This window comes from Abramis brama (genome assembly GCF_963993115.1).
Source record: "Abramis brama genome assembly, chromosome: 23".
Taxonomy (NCBI): domain Eukaryota; kingdom Metazoa; phylum Chordata; class Actinopteri; order Cypriniformes; family Leuciscidae; genus Abramis; species Abramis brama.
Window position 1 is genome coordinate 1,040,992 of NC_139985.1, and position 24,000 is coordinate 1,064,991.

General features: G+C 37.8%; 3 protein-coding genes across 9 annotated transcripts in view; 2 read left to right on the forward strand and 1 right to left on the reverse strand.

Annotated features, from left to right (window-relative positions):
• mafgb (v-maf avian musculoaponeurotic fibrosarcoma oncogene homolog Gb) overlaps positions 1-8,496 on the forward strand; it is a 33,033-nt gene extending 24,537 nt beyond the window's left edge. For all 6 annotated transcript variants that reach the window (XM_084101780.1, XM_084101776.1, XM_084101778.1 and 3 more), the window contains 2 exons: positions 444-511; positions 2,169-8,496. In XM_084101780.1, the coding sequence (XP_083957906.1) occupies positions 476-511; positions 2,169-2,639 (507 nt within the window). In that variant the 5' untranslated portion in view covers positions 444-475 and the 3' untranslated portion in view covers positions 2,640-8,496. The remainder of the gene's footprint in view (positions 1-443; positions 512-2,168) is intronic.
• A 1,927-nt stretch (positions 8,497-10,423) lies between these two features.
• Positions 10,424-20,617, forward strand: cp110 (centriolar coiled-coil protein 110). 2 transcript variants are annotated; one of them, XM_084101746.1, is made up of 11 exons: positions 10,426-10,565; positions 10,738-10,889; positions 11,257-11,349; positions 12,720-14,073; positions 14,863-14,942; positions 17,776-17,880; positions 18,056-18,154; positions 18,391-18,480; positions 18,555-18,671; positions 20,206-20,273; positions 20,354-20,617. In XM_084101746.1, exons 2-11 carry the CDS (start codon positions 10,740-10,742, stop codon positions 20,457-20,459), a joined length of 2,262 nt encoding a protein of 753 aa, XP_083957872.1. In that variant the 5' UTR covers positions 10,426-10,565; positions 10,738-10,739; the 3' UTR covers positions 20,460-20,617. The 2 variants fall into 2 exon arrangements, with proteins under 2 accessions (XP_083957873.1, XP_083957872.1); XM_084101747.1 differs by lacking the exon at positions 17,776-17,880 and having other exon boundaries at positions 10,424-10,565.
• Positions 20,618-21,653: 1,036 nt separating this feature from the next.
• The window catches only part of trappc10 (trafficking protein particle complex subunit 10), a 28,871-nt gene continuing 26,524 nt past the window's right edge, over positions 21,654-24,000 (reverse strand). The window contains exon 23 of the mRNA XM_084101742.1: positions 21,654-23,287. Coding sequence (XP_083957868.1) covers positions 23,046-23,287 — 242 coding nt within the window. The 3' untranslated portion in view covers positions 21,654-23,045. The remainder of the gene's footprint in view (positions 23,288-24,000) is intronic.

A 24,000-nucleotide genomic window follows, 5' to 3' on the forward strand; every position in this document is an offset into this window, starting at 1 on the left:
GTACTAAGTAAGAAAAGTATTTTTAGTGTTGGATCGGTTTGATTGTCGTTCATTAGCGTTGGTTTGGAAGTGTTCCCGTTTCCCTCTCTCTGCTCGTCCTTCACCGGCGCTGGTAAACCCGCTGGACCGCGGCCCGAAACACACTTCTTCATCACTGCTTCTCCTTCGTCTCGTTGGCTCGGGTGCAGAGACGGTGTTGTGGAAAGTTACGCTCCCAACCGCCTCGACCGCACAGGAAGTCAGAAACAGGAAGTCGTGGGTTCAGAGTGATCACTTTCACTAGTCCAGTTTGTTTTTTTCCACGTTCCTTTCACACGTGGCAGGAGAGATCAAAACTCTTTTGCTTTCTGTTTCTCCTCATCAGTCTCACGCTGCTCTGTTTCATCATTAAACATGTTGTAGATTGCCAGTGTTTCACGCTTTAATGCATGTTTGTTTTGTAGATCTGCGTGGTTTGGCAGGGGTTCCTCGTGGCATGACGACCACTAGCAAAGGAAACAAGGCCTTGAAGGTGAGCGCTTTCTGTCTTTACCTCGGGGCGAGTAAATGATGACGGGCCGATGAATTCAGGCTTGTTTTCCCCAAATTTTCCATTTTTTATGGAGTCCATTTTAAGGGTTTAATTAAATTTGAATGAACAAAAAACATGTCTAATCAATTGAGTTAATTAAAACTTTAGCAATTTAGTAATTTATTACAATTTTATAAATTCTGTATTTTCTGTTTTCATGATTTACTTAAATTTTAATAATCAAAAATAATGTCTAATTAAAATGTTAAATATATAATTATAGAATATATTTATATTATATATATATATATTTATATATTTATTAGATTATATATTTAAATATACAAATCAAATTTTTAAATATGTAATTTAAAAATTACATATCAGTCAATAGTTAAAAAAATTTCAGAAATTCTGTATTGTCTGTTTTATAATTATATATATATATAATTTTTATTTAATTGCTTTTTTGAGCAATGTAATAATTTATTAAAAATTTATTTAAAATATTATGAATTATTTATTTTTCAGAAATTCTGTGTTTGATTATTTAGCACAAATTTATTATCAAAAACACTGATATGAATGCATAAAACTTAAACAATTTAATATTTAAAAAATAATAATTTAAATTTTTTTTTTTAATTTTTCAGCAAAAAAAGTGCTGTGCAACATTTAATGTTTAAATTAAAACATGGATAAATAATTGAAAATAATGTTATAATAAACTATTATTATGAGTATTGTAGTGCTGTTACTGACTGTACTAAAGTAGTAAGCCCCGCGAAGCCGTGATTTACAGTGGACAGCTAACGGGCGTTGTTAGGCACGACGTGGAGCGGGTTACTCCATAAAAATATTCATTTTAATATTTATTTTATTCATAAAATAAACACCAGCAACAAAAAATATAACGTTGTAACACATTTATTCCTCCGTCAAGCAATAGTTCCATTGCGCAGTGACACTAATGTAATGCGATCACAGGTGTGTGTGTGTGTGGAGTCTTTACAACGGCTTCGAACACGGCTCAACCAATCAGAATCAAGGACCGGAACCATCCGTTTTATAATATAAAGTTTTCTCACCGGTGAATGACACATGATGTCGGTATTGCAGGAACGTTGTCTCCGGTGTTCTTGGCTGTCGTTCATGGCTTTGGACGGCGATTTGCAGGGAGGGCGTGACGTAGTGCTATCAGGCTAAAGTTAGCATTTTCCCAGATGTCCTACTGCACCTTTAACGTTTTCCCGTTGATGTTCCTCCGACTCTCAGGTGAAGAGGGAGCCCGACGGGTCTGACGGACGATGACAAACGAATTAAACTAAAACAACTGAACGGACAAACGCGTTTCGTCACTATGTTGTTCTTCGTGCAAAGAAGCGAGCTAAAGTCAGCGAATAAAACACTGACACAATGATGAACAATAATATTCACAATAACATCGTTTTACTGAATAATTAAGTAAACATAATTTCTTAATTTATCTTTGTAAAGAAACCTCATTGTTTAACTGGCTACTCTCTGCCGTCTCAGACGACGACATCACTTCCTGTCGGACACCGTAACTTCTGTTGGGTGCAGTTCGCAACCTCACCACTAGATGCCGCTAAAATTGACTTTAACGTTTTCCCGTTGATGTTCTTCCATATCTCAGGTGAAGAGGGAGCCCGGCGAAAACGGGACGAGTCTGACGGACGATGAGCTGGTGTCCATGTCGGTCCGCGAGCTCAACCAGCACCTGCGCGGTCTGTCCAAAGAGGAGATCCTGCAGCTGAAGCAGCGCCGGCGCACGCTGAAGAACCGAGGCTACGCCGCTAGCTGCCGCGTCAAGCGTGTCACTCAGAAGGAGGAGCTCGAGAGGCAGAAGGCGGAGCTTCAGCAGGAGGTGGAGAAACTGGCTTCGGAAAACGCCAGTATGAAAGTGGAGCTGGACGCGCTTCGCTCCAAATACGAGGCTCTCCAGAGCTTCGCCAGAACTGTGGCCCGAGGGCCCGCTTCTAACGCGCCCGTACCCGTGTCCCACCGCGGGCACTTGGCCTCCGTCATCGGGCCCCTCGTTCCCGGAAAGGTGGGAGCCACCAGTGTTATCACGATAGTCAAATCGAAAACCGACGCGAGGTCTTAGTACGGCACGCAGACGAAGGGTTGGTCAGTGCATGAGGGTTTAGGTGCGGGACTCGTCGTTCTCTTCTCCATTTCAGACAGACTGATAGAAAAAAGAAACGTTTCAGTTTTTGCTGCAATGCTCTCTATAATGTGGCTTACCAAAAGCGTGAAAGCACATCTAGGACGGTTTATTCACTTGGGCTTCCAAAACGAAAATCTCCAAATTACTTAAGTCTAAAAACATGCAGCCAAATTTTTCCTGGTGGATTGTGTGTAATATTGCTGTGAGATTTGTAATTTTTTGTACAAATATTGGCGACTTCGTATTGTGTTTTTCACATGGGGTCCAAGTGTTTTATTGATGTGTGATCATTCAGTGTTTTATGTTGTTGGAAATGTACTTTTTATACAGCGTTGTGTTTTTTGTTCTCTTTTTGGATATCTACTGTTTCGCCATTTTTCCGTCCTTTTGTTTACAGACTGCAGGCACAAAACACTTTAAACCGTTCAGACTTCCAAACTCTTCCACCGTCTGGAACTGAAGGAGAGAGTATCAGCCAATGAGGAACTCCCTTTACCTGAGCCTAATTTATGCACTGACCAATCACTGATGGGCAGGAGGAGTGGAGGCGGAGTCAAATCAGCTAATGTTGTTCATATGGTAGCTATCAGAATATTGCCACCAGTTTATGTGCTCCAGTCGTCGGTTTCAAGACAGGAGATCATTTTTATCGGCAAGGCAATAACATGTTTATGTTGTGCAACGTTTAATGAGGTTTTGTTTGCTTTGTGTAAACCTTCTCTTGTCATTTGGTTGTGGTGTACTGCTTATTTCATGTTCAGCGAAGGTTAAAATGTCTCTCGTTGTCTGTAGATCCAGAGATTTATTGAATTTTTTTCCTGTGCCAGTTTTTTTTTTTTTTTTTTTACCAAGAATGAGATATGATGAAAACAAACACACACACACACAAAAAAAAACAAGTTTCTGTTATTGAAAGACTGACTGAAAGACATAAACTGGTGAAATCTCACAAGCTTTACCATAACTTTGTTGCTGTGACATTTGCGTAACGTATTCTAAGAATCTTTGTCTATATGGTGGAGTCTTGAATTTTATATAAAAAAAAAAAAATGACAGAGTATCTTGCATTATTTATAAAACATTTAAAAAAAAGAATTCTAAAGTTGTTTGATAGCTCTCTTTTTTGCAATTGTACCAAAAGTGGCTTAACTATTGAAGTCAATAGCTTTTTCTAGTGACTAGGCGCGTAAAACTGTGGACTAGCGCGTGTGGTGTGATTTGTACTGGTGAGGTGGCGGTGTTGTTTACGACGTGGATGTGATGCTCTTATCTTCTGATTTCAGCTCAACGCAGGCGACGAGCGCCGCTTACCCAGAATCCCTGCAATAGTTTGTACGTGGTTTGTGTGTTCCATGTTTAAGTGGACGGGACACAAACTGAGGAGGGAAAGTGGCCATATCGCCTGTGTTTGAGTCCTTTTTATGTGACGTGTGATTTTTATATATTTTTGGTGTAATACGTTTCTATGGTATATTTGTTGTTGTTTTTTTCTTCTTTTTTCTGTTGTTTTCTTTAAATGCCAGGGAAGTGATTCCTTTAAACGCACTGATTTAAACAAGCGATGTGATGTACGGTTGCTCTTCAATAATGCAAAGCTTCTCAAAATATTCCTTTTCTCAACCTTTAAAACAAAGAAAGATCTGTCTCTATCCCTATTATTCTCTTTTTTTTTGTTTTTTTTGGCCAAAATACTTTCTCCATGAGGAAAAGATGTAAAACTCAGAGCTGTTGAAATGCTGCGTTCATGTCTGTACCGAGATGCACCGGTACTAAATTTCTCCGCCGATACCGAAAGCCGATTATTAAGAATATCTACCGATAGCCGATTATCCAGAATGAAATCTGCTGATATCTATAGCCGTTTATTCAGAATACTGTCTGTCGATACCGATAGCCGATTATTCAGAATGATATCTGCCGATACCGATTATTCAGAATGATATCTGCCGATAACGATTATTCAGAATGATATCTGCCGATACCGATTATTCAGAATGATGTCTGCCGATAGCCGATTATTCAGAATGATGTCTGCCGATAACGATTATTCAGAATGATGTCTGCCGATACCGATTATTCAGAATGATGTCTGCCGATACCGATTATTCAGAATGATGTCTGCCGATACAGATTATTCAGAATGATGTCTGCCGATACCGATTATTCAGAATGATGTCTGCCGATAACGATTATTCAGAATGATGTCTGCCGATAACGATTATTCAGAATGATGTCTGCCGATACCGATTATTCAGAATGATGTCTGCCGATACCGATTATTCAGAATGATGTCTGCCGATACCGATTATTCAGAATGATGTCTGCCGATACCGATTATTCAGAATGATGTCTGCCGATACCGATTATTCAGAATGATGTCTGCCGATACCGATTATTCAGAATGATATCTGCCGATAATGATGGTTTGATTTTCTTAAGGTAAAAAATCTCTCCCTAATAATGCTATAAACTATACAGGGAACCCTCTCATTTGGTACTTTGCTATAAAATTGGAGGTTAAAATTAACAACAGAGCCAAAACTATTAAATTCTTAGTTGAATTAGTTGAATAGTTGAATTCTTAAATTCAAAAAAATAAATTCAAGAGTGAGTCATTAAATCATTCACTCGAGATTTGTCCAAAAAAACTGATTCATCCAGTACTGAAACAAGCCTTTAAGAGTGAGTCATTGAATCATTCACTCTAGACTTGTCCAAAAAAACTGATTCATCCAGTACTGAAACAAGCCTTTAATGAGTGAGTCATTGAATCATTCACTCGAGATTTGTTAAAAAAAAACTGATTCATCCAGTACTGAAACAAGCCTTTAAGAGTGAGTCATTGAATCATTCACTCGAGATCAAAAACGCTGATTCAACCAGTACTGAAACAAGCCTTTAAGAGTGAGTCATTGAATCATTCACTCGAGATTTGTCCAAAAAAACTGATTCATCCAGTACTGAAACAAGTCTTTATGAGTGAGTCATTGAATCATTCACTCGAGATCAAAAACGCTGATTCATCCAGTACTGAAACAAGCCTTTAAGAGTGAGTCATTGAATCATTCACTCGAGATTTGTCCAAAAAAACTGATTCATCCAGTACTGAAACAAGTCTTTATGAGTGAGTCATTGAATCATTCATTCAAACAAACTTTTTTTAAATAGACTGCAGCAATTAACATTTTGTCAGAAGCTCTCGTGAATTGCATGTTATTTTGTTTAGTTGTCTATTCAGAATTGTGATTGTGAAGCTCTAACGCCACAGTTGCAAAAACGTTTGGAAAGATATAAAGAACATTTTGGTATCGTCAGTAACTGCGATATGATGTGAACGCAGTATTAACGCTTATCACAAGATTCTCCATTGTTTAGTCTAATCTTGTGACAAAAGGCCACATCTGCTTCAAAAGATTTGAGCTTCTCATCGATGATATAATAGTGACTTCACCCGGTCCCGCCGCACTGATCTGGCATTTTAAGAACCAATTCATTGTAGGTATATTTGTACGACTTTTTTTTTTTTTTTTTTTTTTATCGATGTAAATCAACAGAAATAACTTCCTCTGACTGGCTAATCTGTGAAATCGTTTTGTAACAAAGTCTTTGCTCCATCTCGGCATTGCTTTCGTAACCAATGGTAGCGGTTTTGTGGCGTGTCCGGCATTGTATAGGCGGTTTTGAAGACTAAAAAAAATTCTTCTAGCTTACTCGCAAACGATGATGATGATGATGATGATGACGATGTGATTTTCGTTGAAGTGTTCGTGTGTCAGGTAGCACTACTGCCCAATAATGACGTTCTCCGATCTCTCTTCCAGGAGGAGTGGCTTGTTGTCGTTATGGTCGTCGTGGTGACTTGTGATCCTATATGCAAATCAGCTGGTGGTAGGGAGGGGTCACGACCTCTCGGTAGGAGTAGTTTTCTGTCCTTGAAGTTGTCGTCCGTAAAAGCGCAACATTTCTGCAAAAAAAGAAAGCGATCGCGTCTAGATTTACCCAACAAGGGCTTTGCAACTGAGCATTTAACCATCATTTTTCTTTCCTGTTAGAAACAGTGCCGTGTCCCAGGAGGCCGTTCCCTTAACAGTGAAGTAAGACAATCCTGTTTGTAGCCAAAACACACACACACACACACGGCGGAATCTCTTTAATCATCCTTCCCTCAGGTCATTTAAAAAAAAAAAAAAAAAAAAATTGAGTGTTCAATAGAGGGGTCCAGGACCCTATAGGACTTTTGTCACACTTGAACCACGAATACACACACAAAAAAAATTGTGGTTGAAAAAAAGTAACAAATCCTTCCGTCGCGGGTCAGTTTTGACCCCCTTAGGAATGAATGAAATGCGAGGAATGCTTCAGTACACATAGAAAAACTTAAAAATGCTCAAAATTCAAACTAAAAATGCTAAAACTTTACCAAAAAAAAAATATCATTTTATAATGTCTACATGTGTATCTGAATGCACACTGAAGAGAACTGGCTTTAGGACCCAGCAGAACAGCTCATTTGCTCCATATGGAGATATAACGGCATCTAGAGTCATGAAATATCATCTAATATATATATTTTTTTTTTTACAAGAGGTGGAGCTGAATTAAAAGAGTTGTGCATGAAATTGTGAGTTTTTTTGAATTACTATTTATTTATTTATTATTTATTTATTGATCAAATCTAATCATTAAAATGTAAATCAAATAAAAAATTTGCATTCAAAAATAGAAACAATATTATCAAAATGAAATAAAATAAGCTTTCTTGACAAAAAAAATAAAAATTGTTTAGGGCTTCAGGTCATTTTGACCCGCGAGGGGAAGATGTGTTATAAAGCGCGAGGGAAGGATGAGGTTAAAATCACTCGATCTGCTTGTGTGTCGTAGCGAGTCCAGTAGCGACGCGACTCTCCTGTGGTCTGTGGAGGTCAGAGAGTCCCGAGCGCCTGGCTGTTGCTGGGCAGAGCCTGAACTACCTTTGAATCCAAAGCTTTGTCCTACTTCTCCTGCAAACTCTCAGACTCACACATTATCTTGACTTTTATTCGCTCTTGTCACGGCCTGATGTGTTTCTGCTCGACTTCAGGGCCTCGTGGGACACGCATTATAAGATGTTTCATTTCAGGCTGAAGAAAAATGAGTACAAATCTTCAAAGAGTTAATTTCTCCCGTTTGCTGTCAGGGTTTAACGGAGAGCTGGCGTTTCCCCTGTTCGGGAAGGTTTCAATCATTAACTATCTTTTTTCTTTTTGCTGACTTTTCCTGTAGATTTGCCCTGTATTTCTCAGCACTATTACTGGTGTTGGTCATAACCTGAAACAAAAGTGAAATAACATGATTTCAGATGCACTTGAGCTTATTAATATTGGATTTCCCCCTTTTTCCAACTCTTTCTCCCCTCTTCAGCGACTCGACGAGCTGTTCATACAGTATCTGATGTAAACGGTCAGAAATGTCAAGCTATAAATTGCTGTGAGTTTATTACGATGGATTTTTTTTTTTTGTCTAAAAAGAAACATTGTTTTACTGTATGGGGTGTATTAAATTAAGATATAGTTCTTTGTATTGGGAAATATAGATACCGTGAAAGTCCATTTAATTGTAAGTATTTATCAACTAAGTTATTGTACTTTTTTGCAATTTGTAGATAAGGAATATAATGTATTGGTATATAATGATGAAATTAACTGTATCAGTCAGTCTGGGGCGTCCTTTAATTTATTGATGTATATACTGTATGTTTGTTGATATACAGCTTACTTTATTTTGTATATGACTAATAAATACATTTTGAAAAACACCTGGTTTGTGAGGATTTGCTTCATTTGTCTCAGTTGTCATTTAATGACCTAATTGAACATGCATAAGAAATATTCCTGAATTAAAACCTTTTTTTAGGTGTGCCATGAATAGCATCGCCACATTTTATTTTTTTATTTTTTCCATGGACCCTGAAAAGCGAGGCTGAGAGAGAGAGAAAGGTACAGATGACCTAGTTTGAGCAGCTCTCGGCGGGTGTATTTCTGGCCTGACATTAGTAAAACATGACAGACTCATGAGGGACGTCTGTGCTGTGACATTAGACAGATCTGTGTTTACTGAACATCATCATCATCATCATCACTGATGTCACTTCCTCCTCTTCATCATGGCTTTACTCTCCTGATAAATGAGTGTTGAATTAATGGAAATGGAAATAAACAGTTTTTTTATTCACAACAGGAGCAATTGTGACCATAAATCAGCTTATTCGGCTAATGTTTTGTTGGTATAACGTGCATATTTTTATTAAGTGCTGGGCAACGATTAATCGCATCCAAAATAAAAGTTTGTTTACACAATGTGTGTGTATTGTGTATAATTATTTTTTATATATAAATACAAATAATTTATAATTGCATGCATATATTTAAGAAAAAATTGTTATTTATATATAAAATATGTATGTATATATATATATATATATATAGAGAGAGAGATTATTTAAAAATATAAATACAGTATATACGTACATGCAAATATTTCTTAAAAATAGGCTATACATGCATATGTGTGTATTTATATATACAAAATAATTAAACAGTACACACACATATATTATGTAAACACAAACTTTTATTTTGGATGCGATTAATAATCGCCAAGCACTAAAAGGTTTTGGATTTCCAGGCCATGATCATTAATAATCCAGCTAACGGGACGTTCTCTCAAAGTTACACGCAAATGTTCTTCCAGTTACGTTAATAGAGCGTTCAAAGTTATCTGGCTTTTATTAATGTTTGCACAAAAACATTATTTATATGTCATTGATGGAATGTTTTTAACTGAGATGTTTTTTTGTTTTTTTAAAAAATGTTACTAGTTTCAGAATGTCCGAGAACAATGAAAATTAACGTTCCCGTAATATTTGCAAAATATTAAAATGAAATGTCCCCTTAACGTTCGCATAAAGTATTTAAAAAAATGTATGTTTTGAACTTTTAGAGAAAATTAAAAAATAATGGGAATGTTACCTAAATGTTATCTTAAAAAAGACAAATGTCTATAGTGAACATATACTCATCTTTGCTGGGAATATTTTGTCGACTAGAAAAATGCAGTACTATTAAAAAATAAAAATAAATAAATAAATCTTATCAAGGTGTAGGATGAATATTACTTACAAATTGTAATTACAACACCTTTTCATTATGTCACTACATTTTAGCTTATCAGATTTTTGACTGATTTTAGATAAAGCATTATAATATCTGAATCTTGACTGGTGATGAGTCAGTATTAGATCGCTTATGATTTATTTATTCTGTTAATGATTTTGCATCATCTTTTTGAGGTGAAATATATGAAAATATGGTAAATGTGAGATCACTCTTTTATAGAATCACTTTACTAATTTCAATCTGAGACACGCTGATTATACAGACTGCTACATCCTGTAATAACTGCTGATTATAAAACAGGCATTGTTCAATCTTTTGTTCTGCTGAAAGACCCTGTAATACTGTCGAAATCCGTTCATTCGGGTCTCTAGGGGGCAGTAGAGCCTCTTTCCCGCTAATATCAGCGCTTGAATAGCGCGCGCATCGGGGACGTGTGGAAAACGCGGGCTGGATTTCATTCTGCAGAGAGGTGTTAAAATGAATTTGTTTACAGACACATCCGAAATCTGAAATGGAATAATATCTAAATAATAAATGTGATCTGTAAATCATACGTTGAAATGTTGTTTAGATTTAAACAGACGCTGCTTTTGTCAGTCCGGATCCAAATGTTGAGAAACTCCAGTCCGTGTTTAACGGCCGTTGCCGTGAGCGGAAGCGCTCGAGTGTAAACAAACATGCCGATCCAGATTTAACTTCACACACGCAGGTAAAACGCTTATAAATATGATTTACCTTTAATATTTATGCGTTACACGGTTGTAAACTTTAACAAAGCTGTTTGGTCATTTATATAGTGTGTTTTAGGAGATTTTAACCATATATATGAGCAGAGCTGAGTCTGTTTGGTTTGATGTGTTTAATATCATGATGTGTTTCAGTCATGGAGAGTTATGAAGATTTTATTCAGAGACTTTATAACAGTCATCATAATAATGATGATGATGATGATGATGATGATGATGATGATGACGACTCGCCGAAACCTTTATCAGTGATCGTGTTTCATGGAGCTCATATTCTTCCTCCTCTGGTATGAATATCATCAGCATCACATTCAGATCTTCTCATTACATCCACATATTTATAATATTTTTTTTTTCTAAATGTCATAATCATTTGTTAACCACAAACAAGTATTCATTACTTTAATGAGCTCATTGTTTCTGCCTTAAATTATTAAATTGTTTAAATCAACACATTTTTAGCTAACTGTGATTTTGTGTATGTACATTTCTGAAATACACAACTTAGTCTGATAACAGAACACTGTAAACTGTAATGTGCACTTTCTGTAAAGATGCTTTGAGATGATGTGTATTGTGAAAAGCGCTATAAAAATAAATGTGAATTGAATATATGAGTGTGTGTGTGTGTGTGTGTGTGTGTGTGTGTGTAAGCTGAACGAGCAGCAGAGAGAGGAGATGAGACGACTGCGAGAAGCGGCCATGAGTCTGATGAAGAGGAGGAGCGAGGAAGAGTCTCACATCAGCGTGAGTTTCACACACACTTCAGAGACATGATGACCTGATACTGATTATTATGTTTATGGTATTTAATGGCTGATAAATTATATATAATGGTTTATGTATGCTGCTTTTTATTAAAGCTTCAATCTAGAAATCATACATCAGAGTTTCCCTCTCTTGACGTTCTCAACCCTCTGGTGCTCTTCGTCATTTTTGACTGAACATTTTTACATTTGTTTTATTTACGACACTTGGTAACGGTAACTTAGTAAAGGTTTTGGCACTTCCTGTGTGAACACACACACACACACACACAAAAAAATCATGGACATGATTGGAACAGGTTAAATGGTCCTGAAAAAAATAGCCACACTTGTGCTCCTCCCGGTCAGAGATGAGTGTGAGACGAGTTTCCTCTAGTGGAAGCGTTTGGTACTGCAGCCGAACACACTCTCACTGAAAGCTAATTTTTAGATATCAAGCTCAAATCTAAAAAACTTGTTTAGATTTATGGCTTTTATTTTCTCACAGTTTTAGAGGGAAACGTTTTTTAAAATACATATTTAATATCAATTTTTTTTTCCATTTTTCATAACAATAAACGTAAAATTCTGTAACTTTTTTTAAGTTCACTTTTTAAAACTTTCACTTCAGCAATAATCTGCCAAGTGTCGTCTTTAAAAACAGATCAAACTTCAGTCTGTCGCTCTAAAGCGTTCAAGATTTACCACAGTTTAAGTCGGACATTTAATTTACTTTTCTATGCTCAAAAAGTGAATACATGGATTATAAATACAGTGAAATCATCTAAAAATACAAAATATTAAATAAAAAACATCAAACTAAAATATAGTACATTCTTTTCATAAATATAAATGAAAAAAAATGTAAGTACGAAGAGTACCAGAGGGTGGTGCAGTAAGCAATTTTTGAGAAACACTTTTGATATTTGAAATCACCAAAACAAACACGCCCCTTTATTAGCCCCACCCCCAAATCATTGAACATGCAATGCAACACAGGCACCTCCCCCTAACGAGTGGACACGCCCCTTACTGCTTATTGGCTACAAGTGTGTTTTGGTGCTTGGTCCGATCCACGCGTTTCTCAGTAATCGCTTACTGCACCTTTAATGCATCTTCATAATAAAATGATTTGTGAACATTGTTTCATAGTTTATCTTTAATGCATAGTAGAAATTCAGCTTACTGTAATTCGATACTTTTGTAACATGGTATTAAAAGTCAAGCCACCTTTATTTATACAGTGCTTTTTACAATACCGATTGTGTTAATGCAGCTTTACAGTGATAACAGGACAATAATGCAACAGAGTTTGAGAAAAATAAACTTTTATCTCATATATATTGTGCTCTTCCTCACATTGTGTGTCAGTTCACCGATCACAGTGATGCTGAACGACACGCGTACAAGAGTGATGACATCATCTCATCCGCTCCGCTCACGTCAACCGGCCGATCAGCCAATCAGCTGCGAGCTTTTCCAGATGAAACCGATTCGCTGCAGAACAGCCAGATCACGGTTCGGTTTGAAGGCGTCGTATGCAAAACTCACAGACCAGCTGACCCACCCGACGACCACATGATGATGATGTCATCAGGGTACGTGACCAATGACAACACTGATGTCACGTGTCATTCCAGCTGGATTGAAGGAGCCGCCCACTTGGATACGACACAACGAAACACTACAGGAAGTGACATAATCAGTCACGCTCCAGTAGATGGAGCATTTTTAGAGGAAAAGGAGGAGGAGGAGGTCGTAAATAATGTTCCAGAACTGGAAAACCCTCAATCTGACCCGGATGAGGGTCCGTATCGGATGAGCCTTCAAAACCTACTAAAGAAATCCCAGGAGTACCGGCGGCGCCAGCGCGAAGCCCGAGCGCTCAAAGCCGAGCCCGACGAGCACAGCCTGTCCGACAAGGAGAACCAGGAACTCCTTCCCAAACACACCGAACCGAGGAACACCAGGGAGAAGAGGAAGGAAAACACGGATCACGTGATCAATAACACTCTTCCTCACGCCACGTCTACATCACTTCCTGTTAAATCCAAATCTTTGTTCGTCTCCAAACAGACTCCGGTCCGCATCTCCGGATCTAAGAGATTCACTAACATCCCAACGCCCCAGTTCTGCTTAAGTCCCGTACGCTGCGTCAAAAAATCCAGCGGGATTCCCGGTCTGGTTCGGAAAACCCTGAGCGAGTCTGAGTCTGATCCCAACATCTCGGTGAATAAAGCTGGGATGATGTCGGAGCAAACGGAGCAGATCGCTCAGCTCGAGCTGAACCTGTCCAGTCTTAAAGCGCTGATCTCAGACCTGGAGTCGACGCTCACACTCTCACAGAAGCATCCCTCCACCGTCACTCTCAGTCCCACGCTCCAGCTAGAGGATTGTGGGATTGGGCAAGAGGACTCGAACTCAAACTCAAGTCAAACGCTCCAGCTAGAGGATTGTGGGATTGGGCAAGAGAACTCAAACTCAAAGACCATTCAAACCAGTCATTCAGTTGTAGGCCTCAATCATTCTGGGAAAACCAGCGCAGATGAAGCAGAGAGCTCTCTGATTGGCTCGTCGTACGATGTCGACGCCCCCTCCAGTCTGTGGACGCAGTTGACCCCTGAGACGAGAGGTCACGAGGTCGTGTCTCGGGTCAAACGGAGGCTCCTGATGAACGAGTGCGACGCGTTCTCTCCGGGAAGAGCCAGATCCAGCTTGCCTAGAGGTAGACCTGTGTGTTTAACACACTTACACTCTTTATTTTGTTTTATGTTATTTGTTCAGGACTATTTTTGATTTTGAAGGAATTTTATGGTTCTAAGTAATATTTATGCAATTATTATGATCCATTTGTGCTGGGCAACAATTAATCGCGTTTCCAAAATAAAAGTTTGTGTTTACCTAATATATGTGTGCGTGTACTGTGTATAATTATTTTGTATAAATAAATACACACACACATGCATGTATATATTAAATGTGAATAATCGTTGCCCATCACAAAATATAATACAATTAATGAATCCATATATAATCCAAATAATCCATATTTTTATGTGAGTTTATATTAACTATTAACTGCGTCAATAATCTCCTAATTATTGCTTATTAATAGTTGGTGAGGTAGTTGTTGAGTTTCGGTTAGAGATGCACCGATATGAACATTTTGGGCGATACCGATAACTCTTTATTTTTAAAAAGCCGATAACCGATATATTGGCTGATAAGCCTAAATCCAAGTTTTTATATAATTTTTGAGAGCCTCATTACAAAAACAAAAGTCTGAAAATGTTTATATTGCTACTGAGGCGAGACTGAACATAAACTCTACTATATTGTTCGCTTCCAAATCTTCAGATCCTCAAGCTTTTATGGAGGAAATATCGTTTAAATGCTGAAAAATTCTGTCCACAAAAATGTTGGAAGTGGTGCGAATGTGAATATAAATGAAGTGAAACCAAATGCAGGTGAAACGTCATGTGACTGAACTCTCAGCTGCTGTTTATGTGTTCAGTGATGTCATCATCAGTGCAGGATGATCATGTGACGGCGCTGATGGAGGAAGAGCGCAGACGACAACACGAACTCCTGCAGGTGAGAAACAGCATCAGACACACACACACACACACACACACACACACACACACACACACACACACACACACACACATCAGAGCCGCTGCCGGCCCTTTAAAGGTGCAGTGTGTAAGTTTTAGCGGCATCTAGTGGTGAGGTGGCGAATTGCACCCAACAGAAGTTACGGTGGCCGACAGGAAGTGATGTTGCCGTTGTTAAACAATGAGGTTTCTTTACAAAGATAAATTAAGAAATTATGTTTACTTAATTATTCTATTCTTATCATGAAGAACAACATAGTGACGAAACGCGTTTGTCCACTCAGGGCCACCGTAGAAACATGTGGATGTAAGCGGACCCGCGGTGTGTGTAGAGAGAAACGCCTCATTCTAAGCTAATAAACACGTAACGCTTCATTATGTAAGGTCTTTATACACCACTGAAAACTAGTGTTGCTTTCGTCAACGAAAATTATGACGAAATATTGTCGTCAACGAACCGTTATCACCTGACGAAAACGAGACGAGACGTAAATGCTGGTCATGTGACGATGACTAAAATACATGTATAATGCAATATCGTTGACGAATAAAAACGAGACTAAATGTGGTTTACAAAATAAAAACTATGCTAAAATGTCTCTTCATTTTCGTTGACCAAAACGAGACGAGACGAAATGTTATAACGTCACGACGAATGAGAGAGTTGTGCGTGAACCCATAGCTTTGTCGGCTTTAAATTCTGGTTTGCGATCTGGTCACCCGATTATCAGCGAATTTAACAATATTACTCCATTAGTTTTTCTATTAAAATGTCTCATTGATATATTTGACACATTCATAATCATTGCTTTTGCCGGTTCTTTGTGACAGCTGTGCGTTATTGGCAGCGTCTCTGGTTACATGAACGCGTCACCGCATCAGCACCAGAACATGGAGATTTTATTTTAGAGAATAATCGCAACCTATTCGATATTCTATAATTAAATAAACTAATCGAATATCCAAAAATCGTGACTCATCCCTGCATGGAATCTCTTGTTTCTTTTCCCAAATCTTCACTCACGTCACGTCTCACCCATTTTCTAAAGGGATTATAAACGTTTCTTCATTGTTTCGCTTTTAATTAGGCCTATTATATTCGTATTCTTTACTGTGGTAAAGTAGAAAAACGCTGTAGGACAGAGAGCCTACATTTGTACTTGCATGTCAAATTCTTTTTAACACAGTTTGTGCTTGTTATATTAGACATTGGGCGCGTCAAGTTTAGTTGTAAAGCGCGTTTGACACGCGCGGGTGATTTTTAGTTTCACTTTCTCTGGCAGCGCAATCTCAAACACAGCCTAAATATCTCGCCCTTGTGGAGGATAACATTCGCTCTTCAGACCAATTTACATCAAGTAGAAAACACGAAGATATCATAAAGAGATCAATGGTCTCTTTCCTGCTCGTGTCCCACATCCCGCTCAGAGCGCAGAGTGGTAGGCTATATCACGCGTCTTTGTGTGGAAATATAAAATGAGTTTTTTTTTTTTTTTTAAGTAACCCCGAACCACCGCCGGTAGTTGGTCCATCACCGCGGTGGTAAAAAAACTGCCACCGTCACAGCTCTAAATATACTAAATATAATAAGATAACCTTGTTTGAAATTCTATATTGACTGGGTTAAATAGAATTGCATTACTAAAAAGAGACTAAAATACAATTTTCTTTGACTAAAACTAGACTAAAATGTCATCAGTTTTCGTCGACTAAAACTTGACTAGACTAAAAAGAGTATGAACGTGACTAAAACTAATAAAAACTAAAACGACAGCTTGACACAGAGACTAGACTAAAACTAAAATTAAAACAGGCCGCCAAAAACAACACCACTGCAAACATAGTTAAGAATATGATATTGCATTTCTGTCAGCAGATCCTCCTGAATATCACACACCTTTAAGAGTTCTGTGTGCAAACGCCATTTCACATCTTCATGTGGATATTAAAGAGAAAGTGCATGAGCTTCACGGGGTTCTCCTTCAGGTCCTGTAGCTGCTCATGTGCTGACGCCATTAATCACCGCCTCTAATTTATGCATCGAACAGGCTTTAATGAACACAGAGGGTGTGTGTGTGTGTGTCTGTGTGTGTGTTCACTGTGGGAACTGACAGAGAAAATGATGATTATTGTGTTTAATTCATGAGCCGCTGATCTTCACACACACACACACACACACACACACACACACACCTGTGTGTCTCTGTCCTGCTTTCATCTCTATTCTCTCGCTCCGTCTTTCTGAAGTGTTTTATTGGCATGACAGGATGACCAAAACAATAAAAACATTTCAACTATTTTTTTATGTTTCTGAAAGAGTCTCTTCTGCTCATCAAGGCTGTGTTTATTTGATCAAAAATACAGTAAAAACAGTGAAATATTATTCCAGTGTAAATCATCTGTTCTCTATGTGAATATACAGTAAAGTGTAATTTATTCCTGTGATCAAAGCTGATGTTCAGCATCATTACTCCAGTCTTCAGTGTCACATGATCCTTCAGAAATCACTCTAATATGATGATCTGATGCTCATTTATGATCATATAAACACAGCCTTGCTGAGCAGAAGAGAGAGTTCTGAACATGTCAGTGATTCTTGTGTCTCAGGATCTCTCAGTCTTAAAGTGAAGTGGTTGTGTGTGAGATTGGTTGTGTTGTGTGTGTGTGATTGGTTGTGTTGTGTGTGTGTGATTGGTTGTGTTGTGTGTGTGTGATTGGTTGTGTTGTGTGTGTGTGTGTGTGTTTGTGATTGGTTGTGTTGTGTGTGTTGTGTTGTGTGTGACTGGTCTGTGGTTCCGTCTCTCCATCAGTCGTTAGCGGTGCGGTTCCAGTTCCTGCGGAGTGTGTCCTTCTCACGTCTGGAGGACACGACGACCTCATCTGTCTGCACACACACTGGGCTCACAGACTCACGGGTGCGACACACACACACATGTATGCACACGCACACACGCACACACACATGCACACGCACACGCACACACACACACACACACACACACACACACACACACACACACACTCACACTCACACTCACACACACACTCACACACACAGTGTCTGGTGCTCATCTCTCTCTCTCTCTGCAGTGGCGTGTGTGTGTGTCTCTGCCGGCGCTGGCGAGGGGTTTTCTGACCCGGAGACTCCTGCGCACAGAACGCGTGTCACGCATCATCACCACCATCAAGGTCCGCTCTGTTTAGATACAATAATATACACACACACACACACACACACACACACATATATATATATAATTGTTTTGGGAGGATTTTTAATTTTTTTGTTCCTTCTGGATAATATCTACAACTTCCATAAAGAGTTTTGATTGGAGGGTGTGTGTGTGTGTGTGTGTGTGTGTGTGTGTGTGTGTGTGTGTGTGTGTGTGTGTGTGTGTGTGTGTGTGTGTGTGTGTTTCTCTCAGGACACACAGATGTTCCTGCTGGCGTTCCCGAAGCAGACGCCCGGCGCCGGTCGACTCGACCTCATGTTGCAGGAGCGCGTCACACTGCAGGTCAGACGTCTCTCTGAACACCACAGGTCACATGACGCTCACATGACGGTCACATGACTCTCTCTCTCCTCCAGCTGCGAGCGGCGCGTCACGAGCTGCACCAGATCTTCTTCAGCTCCAGCGTGTGTGAACGCATGCAGATGATCCGCTGTGACCGCGAGCTGAGCCGAGACCGGACGCTCAGAGCACACGTGAGCAACTCCTGCACACACACACACACACACACACACACACTAGAGGACTCTGAGGAACGGCTGGGGGTCGAGACGTGTTAGAAAGTTAAAATGATCCATTCCTTTATGAGCATTTCAATATGACTTTAAACCATTGAAGCGTGAGACGACTCTGCACATGTGTAACTATATAGTGCAGCTCTAATATTCCAGCCGTCTCTATTATAATAACACTAATCAAACTACAGAAGACACTCGTTCTTCACTGAATGACTTCTGTTACTATATTATTAATGTATATATTATTTTTAAAGTGCAGTGTTATTAAAAATCTTAAAACACTGTTTATTTCAATCGTATTTGTTGCAATTGCTAATTTTTTATTTGTTCTTTTTTAATTACGGAGTGTTTATTGTCTTTAATAATGCTCTACATGTACATTAGTTCGGCTAGTTGTTCTTCTATGGTGGTTTTAAACCACAGGCTAACGCTCCTCGTGTAAGAGTTCTTTATCCTGTTGATTTCTGTTCATGATATTCAGATACAATTAATTGTTTTGTAATAAGACTAAATGTGAATGATATCTAAGGTTTTTTTCCATAATTGGAATCAAAATTAGGAATCGATAAGAATCGATAAGCAGAATTGAAATAGGAATCATTAAAATTCAAATGATACCCAACCCTAATTATGAAAAATTGCTCAAAACTACAGAAACATGACCGGTTCTTTTGACGGTGTGAAAGTTACAATCAAACAAGTTTATCAGAAATAATCGAACAATGCTGCCCAAATCTGCAGATTAAAGAGATTTGATCACAAGCGTTTGTTTTCAATCAAAACTCTCAGCAAATGTCTCTCGGGTTATTAGATATTCTTTTATCTGTTTTTTAAAAATTTTTAAATTTATTTCTTAAAATTTTACGTTTTTTTTTTCTCGAAACAACGACTTTATTCTCGAAATTTTATTTCCACTTAATTCTCAACATTTTATTTAGACTTTTTTTCTCGAAATGTGAAAAAATAAATTCTCGAAACACAATGACTTTTTTCTCTATATTTAATGAGTTTATTCTCAATATTGTATTTCGACTTTTTTTCTTGAAATGTAACGAGTTTAATCTCGCATTATAATGACTTTAATCTTGAGATGGTTTTATTTATTTTCTATCATTGCTCGGCCCTAATCCTCTTCTGTAGCTTTTGGAGCGTGATTAGATTCTCTATTAAATTAAATAAAATAAAGTGTGTGACTTTATAAATTGTTTTGGTGGGAGAAAATAAATTTTGTGTGTGTGATTTAGATTTTTTGTGATTCTATTTTTAATATCTGTTGTTATTACTAATATAAAGAGAGAGGGATATATATTTTTCTGCTGATTAGATTTTTTTTTCATGGGGTTATTATAGATTCTATTATTTTTATTTATTTTTTGGATGATTAGATATTTAATATTTTCATATTATTTTTTGTTTAGATGTTGTGGAGTATTAGATCTATATTTTTGGAGTGAGTGATTCGTCATTGACGAGTGTCTTCTGTGTGTTTCAGGATCATAAAGCGAAGGGATTCCTCTCGGACGCCACCAGGAAAGCTCTAGAACGCAAGAAGCGGCTCATGTGAGTGAACCTGCAGAACACACACGTCACATGACAGAGATGACATCACTGATAACGTGTGTGTGTGTGTGTGTCGTCAGGCTACAGAGATCAGCGGACCGGAAGAAGTTCTCACCGTCTGAGGAGGAGAAATGGAAACTCGTGCCAAAGATTTGTCGGGTTTCGAAGAGAATCTCAGCGCGATGATCTCGGCTCGACGAACCCTTTCATACCCGTGCTTTATATTAGTGTGTTCAAACATTTGCCAATCTTTTAGTGTGCTTTTATTTATGTTTCCTCTGAGGCGCTGAAGTTCTGAAGCTCATTTTCTGTCTTTGTACACTTTAATAAATTATTAATAATAATTGTTGTATTTTATTTCCTCAAACGAACAAAAAGATCTAAAACAATAGATCTTATACTTTTATTTTTTGTTATTAGATAGTCTACTTTTATGTTTGGGGTGATCATTTTTTTCATGGAGAAGGTTAGAATATATTTTATCAGTATTTGTTTGAGGGGTTGATTAGATTTTTTTTATTAGCATTTTTTTATGATTGCATTATATTTTCAGTTTTTTTTTTATTGATCTTGATTAATTGATTTGTTGATTTAATGCTTTTATTTTTGGGGTGTGATTAAATATTATTTTCGTTGAATTATTTATTTTCTTTGGGTGATTGGACTTTTTTGGGGGTCATTAGAATTAATTTAGCTATTTCATCATTTTCTCAAACGAACAAATACATTTAAAACAATAGATTTTTAAAGTATTTTTTTTCAATAAATGATGCAGAGTCATCACAAGAAAACAGAAATGAAAACAGAAATCTGAAATGTTTTCATGTTTGACCCTCAATTAATTAATATGCATTCAGTGATGTCATCATATTGATGCGACTTTTGGAGCGTTTCAATCGTCAAACCAGTTATTGTATGTTTTTATATAAACAAGCATTAAAAATTAGTGCCATTAAAAAAAAAAACATTTGGATGATTTTATATAATGAATTTGATTAATAAATGTCAAACAAATCTTGCTCATGAAATCATGTCAATTAAAGTAAAAAGTTAGTTTTGTGAATCAGCATTTTTTTTTTTTAAGAGTTCGTTTTATTTTATATATATATAAATATATATATATAATTTTTTTAATGAATGTAGAGTATCAATGCAATAACAACATTTGGACTGACGTCGTTATGGATTAATCCGTTACGTTGTTAAAAAGTTAAGCTGCAAACACTCTTTCACAGAAATATAAAACACTGGTTTTAGTATTTTTCGTATTGTTTTATTTAAAAGGTGTTTCAAACGAGCTACGATCTAGAATCCTGAATGTGGACGAGCTGTTCAACAAACAAAAGTTTGGTTTTTAATAGAAAAACAAGACAACAAACACCCTTTTAAAACATATGTATATTTTCAGTTGTATAATGCGTACATATTCTTCTCATTTAAATAATCTAAATACAATCTGTGATGTTTGATTGACAATTTACAAACAGACAGCGTGTGAAACTGTTCATGACGTCACAGGCTGAATCCCAGCATCCCGTCCGACACCCAGAGTGTGTGAGACTCCGGAGGATCCCGATCCGGTCCGGAGGAAATCAAGAGAAATAAATATAGAGCGGTGGATGAACTCGAGAGCTGGTCAGTGTTGGCCTTTCAGACGAGGTTTTCTCAGGATTGAAACATGTACGACACACACACACACACACACACACACACACACACACACACACACACACACACACACACACACGAGACAGAGACGGACCAGAGCAACCATTCACAGCAGAGAAACGCATCACTTCCTCCTGAACGTCACAATCGCTGAGATCAGGAGATGTGTGTGTGTTTCAGACGCTCCTGATTAAATCACACACACTCGTTAGTGTTTACAGGCTCAAACTTCCATCTGTGACATCATCATCATCATCATCATCATCACACACACAGCTCATATTTCACCCCAAAATCAAGACTTTTTTGAACATTTTTTTTTAAACAATTCTTTTGTGCATTATGACAATGACACATTTTTTCCCCAAAATTATGATGAATATGCAAAAGAATTCCTTGTGCATGTGTGTGCATGTGTGTGTGTGTGTGTGTATATATATATATTTTTTTTATAACATTTTAATGCATCATTTTAATCATTTTAATATAAAAATCCAGTTTTTGGCATTATAACAAATACAACCAGTGGGATGTTTACTTATAATTTATGAATGACAAATAAAAATAATAGGATTAGAATTTATAAATTACTTTTACAATGTTTTTACCAATGTTCATAAAAATGAAAAAAGCAAAACTTGTTTAGGTTGTGGACTGAAATATGACTGTTCTTCTTAATGCATGAAACAAAAACATTGTCGTCCTGTTTGTGTGAACGTGATCATTCAGCGACACGTCAATCATATGATGTCGGCAGGAAGGGGCGTGTTCAAAACAACAGTGTCAATAGAGCCCAAATGTAACATCAACGACATCATTTCCCCTTCAAAAAAATAAAAAAGTTGAATATCTAAATCCCGAAGTCCCAGTGAAGAGAGTTTGTTCTCTTTAAATATCCTCTAGTATTGAACAGTATGTACAGCAGGTGGCGCTCTCATCATGAACACAGCGAAGGAAGCTCACACACACACACACACACACACACACACACACACCTGAGCACGGAGAGGAGGGGCTGCAAGGCATTATGGGATGTCTGAGGGATGCCGTCGCGTGTCTGTGACGGAGTTATAAGAGTGTCATGTGACCCGTCTCCCGCGGGGGTCATGTGACGTTGACCTCGAGCAGGTGCTGGTCGTTGGCGGGCAGGACGAGCACCTGGCGGCCCTGTGTGCCGGTGAACACCTGTCCCGGGGCGAAGGCCTGGCGTTTGGGCATCGGGACGCCCCGGGCCGGCTGCTCGCCCAGAGACTGAACGCTTCCTCGACTGCGGAGACTCGCCGTGTCCAGGTGATCCTCCACGGCCTTATCCAGCAGAGACACACTGTCGTTCTCCACACACGAGTCTGAGGGACACACACACACACACACCAGTCAGGACTCACACTGGTTCACTCAGATCAATCAGAGTCGTCTGAGAGTTCTAGAAGAAAAGCCTGATGAATTCAATGATGCAGAAAAAAAAACTGTGTACTTCTCAAATTAATAATAATCCAATTAATTAAAATATAATTTAAGGAATATCACCTCTGCAACACTGAATAAAAAAGAAAAGAAAAATCAAAAAATAATATAATGGTTTGATGCATTTTATTGCATTTTTTTTATTTTATTATACTGCTCAAGTTTTATTAATTAATTTGATTATTCTGTTGTGCAGCACTGAATAAAAATAAAGATATAATAAGTTGATAATAAAAATTCACAGAATCACACAAAATCAAGCCGAACGGACTGTCCGAATGAACCGATTCACCGATGAATCACTGCAAACCGCCAAAATAAAAGCCCCTTAAATTATGTATTCAAATACAATTTCGTTAAATATTATCACAGTATTCATGTTTACATTCATAGAGTTGTTTTAATTTATAGAGTTAACCTTGTGCAGTACTGAATAAAAAAATAAAGATATAATAAATTGATAAAAAATTCACAAAATCAAGCTGAACGGACTGTCCGAATGAACCGATTCACTCATGAATCAGAGAGAGACAAACAGGCTTCACTACACACCGCCAAAATAAAAGCCCCTTAAATTATGACAGAAAAAGAAAAA